Source organism: Meleagris gallopavo, chromosome 29, assembly GCF_000146605.3.
Source record: "Meleagris gallopavo isolate NT-WF06-2002-E0010 breed Aviagen turkey brand Nicholas breeding stock chromosome 29, Turkey_5.1, whole genome shotgun sequence".
In the NCBI taxonomy this organism is placed as follows: Eukaryota; Metazoa; Chordata; class Aves; order Galliformes; family Phasianidae; genus Meleagris; species Meleagris gallopavo.
Window position 1 is genome coordinate 364,826 of NC_015039.2, and position 8,047 is coordinate 372,872.

The following is an 8,047-nucleotide window of genomic DNA, read 5'->3' on the forward strand; positions in this document are numbered from 1 at the left end:
AAAAAAAAAACTTATTCTTTGTAAACAGCCTCTTCCTTATATCCAATCTAAATCTCCCCTCTTTGAATTGGAGACCGTTTCCCCTTGTCCTGCAGATGCAGGTGTAAGCGCTTTGCATTGCTCTCACATTTTCATTCTGTAGACCTTGCCCTAGGATTTTGCTTTGGCTGGCGAGGTGCTTAGCTGGGCTGATTTGCACTTTTTCCCTTTTCTTCAACCATACATCCATGCTTAACTTGATGGTTTCCTTCTGTCATTGCCTGGATGTGCTGCCAACCCTCTGAGGAATGCTCTCCAAGTCTCTTTTCACTTCGTGTCTTCCAGTCTGAGAAAGACTCCCAGTGGTTGGTTATTTCTCTGTGCAGCTACCACAATAGTTGGAAATAACTTTATCCTTTTGACTGTCCCTCTGGCTTCTGATCAGACATCTCACTCCCCCCTGAAATGCAGTCCTCTTGTAGCAGGGTTCTCATTCCTTCCCCCTTCGTGGAGATGCTGTGTTTGGGTGCATTTGTCAGCAGTCACAGCCCAAACCTCTGCACTGGGAGACTTTGAGGCACTCTTTTCCTGCAGCCTCCTTTGTATCCTGCGGCATAAGTCACTGCTGCAGGGCAGTGAGCAGTGCTGCTGTGGCACTGCATTCTGTGGGGCAGCAGGGTGGCCTTGTTTAGCAGCTGTGACTTCAGACTGCACAGATTTGTATCCTCCTGTGTACTTCATACCCTATATCTCTCTGCTTCCACTGAGCTTCTGTTAGTGCCCTAAATGAGGCTTTTTGGTTTCTAACCTCTTTCTTCATCTTCTGCCTTGGGTGCAAAGTTCTGTATGTGTTGCTGGAGTATTTCTGAGCTGCTCTGTTCTGTCTTTTGCTACAGGTGACTGAGAGCTTCCTAAGCAAAGAAGTCAGCTGTGTGGTGTCCAGCAAAAAAGAAGCCAAGCGAAGCAGAGCCAGGGCTCAGGCTGCAAAGAGGAGCAGTGTGACCTCAGAGGATACGAAAGCCCAGAGCTCAACACCTTCCTCCTCCAAAGAGAACCACGCCAGACCTCAGCAGAAGCCACCAGACACCGTAAGAGCTATTTAGATTAAGGCCAGCCCAAAGGTTATCCCAAGGGATTTATAGAGTACAGCCAGTGTTGGAAGGTGTCTGTTGCTGCTCCGAGTAACTGCGTTGTTCTTTTTTTCTTCCATTCTCATTTGTACCAACGTTCCTGGTGTCTGTGCTTCTTTTCTCTCTCTAACGTGCATGTCACAGCTTTGAGCTAGTAGCAAAGGACATCTACTTAAATGGCAGAGGAAATTGAGGGCTTTGCTGGCTTCCCAGCAGAACAGGCAGTCCATCCCAGTGCAGGAGTATATCTAGGGAAAAAGAAAAAACACAACAGGAATGTAAGCAAAGTAAATCTGCTTCAGAACCATTGCAGGCTGTAGTTGTGTGCTGATAGGCACAGGTGCAGGGCACAGCAGCTGGCTCCCCAGGAAGGGCTAGCAAGGACATTTCTAGCCCCTGCCAGCCTCTTGGCACGTGGGGTTGCAGAGCTGAGTTGCTGCTTCCTCTTGGCTCACGCTGAAGTTGTTCAATAAAAGCCAAGCCTTGGCTGACTGGCTGCCTACTGTGGATGTGAAGGGTGTCTGCGGTTTGTGTTCCCTGGAAATGCAAGTCCTGCTGTCTTTTGAGATGAAGTCTTGGCCAGATTCCTCAGCAGAGCAAGCATCTCTAGAAATCATTGTTGCTGGGCAGCCTCGTTGTCCTCAGCTTGCTGCTGCTGGGAGCTGATGCTGGAACATAATGCTCGGCTGCTTTCTCTGCAGGCCCTGATCAGTAGGGGAAGGGAGCTGCTGCAGAAGGCCATGAAGAATCAGGTGAGCAGCACGTGGCCTGGCTTTCCTTGAGCTGAGCGTTCAAAGGACTGCTGATCAGTGCAGAACCAGTGCCAGGTGCTCTCAGAGCCCCTCCTGCTGAGGGGAGCAGACTGGGGCTGGTAAAGGTACAAATCTGTCCAATGATTCTATGAAGCTGGTGGCTCTGCAGAATGCTGTGCAGTGCTTCTTCACAGAGCCATGCCATCCTTCCCTGTTAGCTGCTCCTAAGGTCTGTCCAAACGATCTGGTTGCTCCACACAAGAGAATTGTTAACACGGGATCATAACTACGTGAAATTTTAGACCTAAAGGCACATTGCTGGAGCACTGGAGTCGGTCAGTGACTGCTTAAGGAGCTCACACAATAGTGAGAATTAAAAATCTGAGCTACATTTTCCTGTTGACCTGTGGTAGGTAGAGATGAGTTTGAACCTTCTGTGCCCCGAAGCTCACATGCTGGTAACTCCCACACTTTGGCCTGTCAGTTGGGCAACAAGAAAACCCCATTGAACTGGGTTTGTTGCTGCCAAACCTCTCTGTTTTCACAGGACACCTGCAGTGGCAGCAGCATCCTCGCCAACGCTCGCTTGTGGGGAGTCCAGATTGTGCATGTGGATGGTATCCTCTGTTATGTGGAATTCAGGGAATCGGTGAATTTATTATTATTTTAGAGAGAGGCTGTGCAGAAAGTGGGTGTGGGATGGAAGATGAGAGGAATTATGAGGAATATGTGGTACTTAGTGATGCTTTGCATGTGTAGAACATGCTACTGTCACGTTCACCATAGCAAGTGCAGACTGTGTTGTAAAGTACTGACTATTGGAAATGTTAATAGCTCAGTCAGTCCTGAATTCACCACTTTTACTAATCGACCTGGAGATACAGATGGTAATAATGGCGGGACTCGGTTAATTAGGGGGTGCTGCTGGTTGAGGACCTGTGCTGGAAGGTGCTTCCTGCCTCGGTGATGGATGGGGAAGGGGGTGATGGGACAGACAGATGATGAAACTCTGCTTCTAATTATAGGTCTGGAGTAAAAGGTTCCTGAGTGTGCTATGACAGTGACATACTGCTGTGGCTGCACTTGTCTGGATGTGCGGCGGAGGCTGCGAGCACCCAGCCCTGAGCAGCCAGCTCTGAGCTGCAGCACTGCTGCAAATCTGTCAGGGTTTTCCAGCGTCCACATGCTGAACAATTCCTGGTAGTGCCCACTGCTGCAGAGGCTTAAAGCCAAGGGACGGGATGGGATGCCTTCCTCAGAGCACCAACTCTTCCTTGGCTGGCTCTCGGTGCATTAACTGTGCAGTGGTGATGCTGAGCTCCTTGACAGCCCACCCCCACAGAAATGTTGTCGTACGCTCAGCAGCTGCTGCGTGCTGCCTCAGGAGCACGGAAGCAGAGGACAGAGGTGAGTGACCTAAATTCAGCCCAGCTGTAGGTGCTCAGGACCCCTCAATAGCTCTGAGAAATCCATCTCTCATCTAATGGAGGGGTCAACATGAAGGTAGGGCAGAAGATGAGAGCAGCAACTTGGATATCATATTGAAGTACCTCTAGGTAACTTGACAGCCAAAATACTGGAGGGGTGGGGTGGGAAGGGGGTACAGTCTGCAGTGCAGAGACAGTGGAGTGGTGGGTGGGTGCTGTAATCTCACTGCTGCCCTGGGGTCAGAAATCACACTGCCTGCACTGCCTCCCATACTGAATGTGTCATTCTCTCCTGCAGGCACGGTGCCCCGTGTCTGGACAAAGAGCTCACACAGGTAGGCCTGGAAGTTGTTTCTCTGCACTTTCACACTCAGAGCCACTTGAAACCTCAGAATTTGGATATCTGTCTGAAACTTCAACAAACAAAAATACGGTGACTGACCCAAGGCAGTTTTTGCAGCTCCTTGTCTGTGAGCAGCTGAGGGCATTATGCCTTCAAATACAGGCAGTGTTCTTAAAACCCCACAGTTTGCAGCTTTACTCCCAGCATCCCAAGGCACTTAGCAGCTGTGCTGCTGGCACTGCTCAGCCTGCTGGCTCCAGCAAAGTTCTGAAGTATAATGCATCCTCCAGCAGAGAGCACGTTCCTCACAACCCACTCATTTCTGCTAGGCTGAAATATGCATCTGAGGCACCAATCAGGGAGGGGGCTGGGAAGCCCAGGTTCTCATCTGCAGTGAGGCAGGAGAGAGGTGTGGTGCTGGGACTGGCACTGGTGATACAGGCCCGTTTGTGGCTCCTTAATTCAGCTCATTGGAGAGCATCACAGAACAGAATCCAACCTGGATTCTTCCAGTATGATTTTTCCAGTCTTGGTGGAAGGGTGGTGTGGGGGGGGTACAAGAAGTTGTCAGATAAGGCAGATTGCATGCTGCAAGCTCAGAGCTCATGGTCACGGCACACTTTGAGCTCTTCTTGGGGATGTGTGCTGACAGCTGTCACCGCTCAGCCCTCTGCCACCAGCACTTATGCAGAAGCATCGATCCTGCACGTAAATAGCTGCCTCGGTGACGTAGGGCTGCATCTGATGCAAGCTCAGGGCTGAGACTCGAGGAATGCACTGCTGAGGACAGGTGGGTTCAGCATTCTGGAAGAATGAGGCTGAAACTTCCTTACGGAAAATACGACTGAGCTGCAAGGGAGCAAAACCTCCTCCTTCAGAGGCAGTAAGGGAGGCATGAGGGAGTTGGTTTGAGGGTCAGGCAGGTGCCAGCAGGAACACCTTGCAGTTTGTTTCTTAACCAGCTCTCAACTTGGATTTTCAGGTGTGGTGCTCGTGGGTGTGAGCAGTACTGATGAGTTTGGCTCTACAGCCCAGCTCTGTTGGGGAATGAATGAATGGGCAGGGAAGGTCAGGCTGGAGTGGCTCTGAGCTCGTGGTGGGGCTGTGGGTGACCCTGTGGGGTCCCTAGTTGGACTGGAGGACCTTCAGGGGTTCTTCCTGAAGGTTCTTCCAGCTCAAACCATTCGATGATTCTATGAATTTGGCAAAGGGTCACTGCTAACCCAGCTGTCTTTCCAGCAGGAAAACTGAAGCCCCCTTTTTTGAAGGTTGAGGACCAGAGCAGGTAAGTGGGACCTTTCCAAATATCACAGCCAAACTACGTTAGAACTCCTGGGGGAGGAACCTTTTACTGTTTCTCCTCACTTGTGGGATGGCGGATATTCTGTCCCCAGGGCAGAGTGTGGCTTCCTTGAAGGAAGGTGATGCTCTCCATGGCATTTCCCAAGAGAAAGCAAATAGGGTTTAGAGAAACAATCTTTATGGTTTGTGTGTCACTGGGGAAACGTGCTCGGTGAGACCTGGCAGCAGTTACTTCCTTGCTCAGTTTCCACATGTGATCCTCGCAGGTCACTTAATCTGCTTGAGCCCTCTGAAATAGGGAAAGAGATTAAAGCACAGGAGGTCAGAGCTTGTAACTTGATTACAGCACCTGGCCTGGGGGGATTGGAACTCTGTGGTGTTTCTAACAGTGCTCAGAGCACTAATTAATTGCTCTGAGGACAACATTTAAGGTGACTGCAGGGTCAAATTGTATATCAAATACCCATCTGAGGGAGGGACAGCTCTGATCATGCCACCATTGCTTTCTGATCTGCTTCTTCCAGGCAATTCCGGCCCTTCCACCACCAGTTCAAGAGCTTTCCTGGCCTCAATCTCCTGGCACCCAAGGGCTTCAGCCCCTTCGAGCCTCCAGAGAATCTCTCCAATTCCTTCAGGGCCAGGTAGGTTGTAGCCACTTCCATGCAGGCTTTTAATCCTGATGGCTAATGGAGCTTACAGAAGCACTTGTGGGGTGAGAGGAGACCTGCTCTGGACTCAGTATCTGTAGCTCAAAGGAAGTGCTGTGTCCTTGGCTCCAGAACTGACAGCTGGATGCTTGCTGGAGGGCAGGGAAGAGCTTTGCTGTCATCTTACAGGGCTGTGGAGGGCTGCAAGGAGGAGAAGAGCCCCCAGTCCACAGCAGTGCCAAAAAAGAAAAGGGGATTTTGTGAGTGCTGCCAGGAGACATTCGAAGAGCTGCAGAAGGTAAAGGCATAGCCACATCCTGGCTCATCCCAGCAGTTGTGGGGGCTGCACAGTGCAGTGGGTGGTGATGATGTGACCGTTGCTGGTAAGTCCCTTTGGAAGGAGAGTGCGTTCATGTGGCCTTGATGTGGATGGATCTGCCCTGCAGGCAGAAGGCATAGAGCTGCTCAGATTTCCTGGTTTGGGCCAGAAGTGGTTTTGGAGATCATGAGATGCTCATCTGTGGGTCTTGGAGAGCCTCCAAGATGTAACCCTCCACTTGGTGTGTAAGGTGAGCTGTTCCATAGCAGCTGGGGGACACTGGCTGATCAAAGAGATAAGAACAGGGTTTTATCTCCTGTAGAACAGCAGCGTGGCTTCCAGAGCCCAACCTTCAGTGATAGACAGCAAGTATTTGGGATCTGCATTTTAGTAACTGCTAGGAAAGCTGTGGGCTGCTGTTAGATACAGGCACAGCCCCTCATTATCAGGTGTCTATGGGAACAGAACACTGTCTGTAAGCAGCCAGGGGTGAAGCATTGCCTACGTTTCCTAAACCTGTTTCTAAGCAGTGGGGCTGTCCAGTGAGGGCTGTGTGCCATTGGGGCCCTATGGGCTGTGGGAGCTGTTTGGTCCTGCGTGTATCCCTCTTGTGAAAGGATGAGCATTGCCAAAGGGCCTTTTCCTCCTTCCAGCACCTGCAGAGCCCACAGCACAGATGCTTTGCCCTGGATGACTCTCATTATGCCTTGGTGGATCACGTCATCGCGCAGCTCACCAACAGCATCACAGGGCAGCTGCCCAGGTACACTGTGTGTCTGTCATCGTGCGCTGAGCCCCACCAGTCTGAAACTGCCCAAGGAAGGGCTCCTAGCCTCCTGCGCTGCAGGGAAAAAAAGCTTCATCTTGGTGTGGGAGGGTGTTGCTGGGCCTTGAGGTGGATCATTAATGGATGGTTCTTTTCAGGGTGCCGCTGCCCTGCCTGACAGATGAACACTTAATGCCTCGAGCACAGTGTGCTGCAGGAGCTGAGGTGCTGACAGCAGTGCTGGGGGAGGAGAGGCAGCAGTGTGAGCAGGGGGCTGTGGGGCTGCTGAGCGCTGATCCTGGCCCCGACACCAAGGGGTGCTCCTCCCGTCTGCCCAGGAACGGGGTCGGTAATCCCACAGAAGCAGAGGGACTGAGTGGGAGCTGCCCTTCTGGACTGTCTGCTGAATTCAGGTCAGCAACTGCTGCTCCATCTGAACCCCACAGACTTCTGCACGCCCCTCCTGCCTGCAGGAAGCGCCCGCTGTGCCCTGCTCAGCCCACCCCCCTGGGGAAGAAGCCTCGAGTGGAGCTGAGGACCGACCCCACTCGGTGCCCTGTGTTCCTGCAGACCCCTCAGCACAACAGCACAACAGCTCCCCGTGGCTTTGGGATGAGTTCTGAGTTGGACTGGGACGTCCCACTGCTCTCCACGCTGCCCCAGGACAGCAGGATCTGCTCTGTGGACAGGGATCTGCTCCAGAGGACGCACACCAGCGTGCGGGACAGTGGCTACGACTCACAGCTCTGCCTGGTGCTGCGGCGGAACTCAGAGTCGGACAGGAGCTGCAGAAACTGCTGTGCAGGGAGCAGAGCTGCCTTTCCCCCGATTTCAGACCTTTTTTGGCAGCTGGACTAATTCTAACCACCTCCTGGCTGTTCCCCGGGCCCTCAGTGAGAGCTGGGCAGTGCCCCACGCCTCCTGGGGGCAACACGTTTTCATCCAGCGCCTGCTGCCCTGGGCTCTGGCAGGGGGGGAGTGCTATGGGATGCAACCTTCTGCCCCAGCCCCTGGGAGAAGGACGCAGAGCGGTGCACTGAGCTCAGTCCATCGCCCCACAGCAGCAGGAGGTGCATCCTCCTCCCAGCCGTTGGGTTCTGCAGTGCCTCTCTCCTGTTGGGATCCATGGGATGGGCTGTGACCTCGGCATCTTCCTCTGGGACGTGGTTGTGGTTGGGGTGGCTGTGCTTACAGATGTTTTTAACTGCCACTAAGCTGATTTCGTTTTCGGTGAACTTTTAATAAAATGAAAGAGCAGAGAGCCGTGTGCTGGGTGGGACGTGTCAAACTCTGAATGGCGTGAATTTATGGGTGGGTTGGGGGGGAGTGAAGGAACTGCAGGGGATTGCAGTGCTCTGCTCCATGGGATGCACGGCTGCCCT

The 8,047-nt window shown here is 52.5% G+C and overlaps 1 protein-coding gene across 1 annotated transcript in view; it reads left to right on the forward strand.

The window, feature by feature from the left end:
- DBF4B (DBF4 zinc finger B) overlaps window positions 1-7,924 on the forward strand; it is a 9,842-nt gene extending 1,918 nt beyond the window's left edge. The window contains exons 2-11 of the mRNA XM_010724436.3: window positions 876-1,067; window positions 1,811-1,861; window positions 2,409-2,478; window positions 3,204-3,268; window positions 3,587-3,623; window positions 4,874-4,916; window positions 5,458-5,574; window positions 5,770-5,878; window positions 6,553-6,662; window positions 6,824-7,924. Coding sequence (XP_010722738.1) covers window positions 876-1,067; window positions 1,811-1,861; window positions 2,409-2,478; window positions 3,204-3,268; window positions 3,587-3,623; window positions 4,874-4,916; window positions 5,458-5,574; window positions 5,770-5,878; window positions 6,553-6,662; window positions 6,824-7,523 — 1,494 coding nt within the window. The 3' untranslated portion in view covers window positions 7,524-7,924. The remainder of the gene's footprint in view (window positions 1-875; window positions 1,068-1,810; window positions 1,862-2,408; window positions 2,479-3,203; window positions 3,269-3,586; window positions 3,624-4,873; window positions 4,917-5,457; window positions 5,575-5,769; window positions 5,879-6,552; window positions 6,663-6,823) is intronic.
- Window positions 7,925-8,047: the final 123 nt, after the last annotated feature.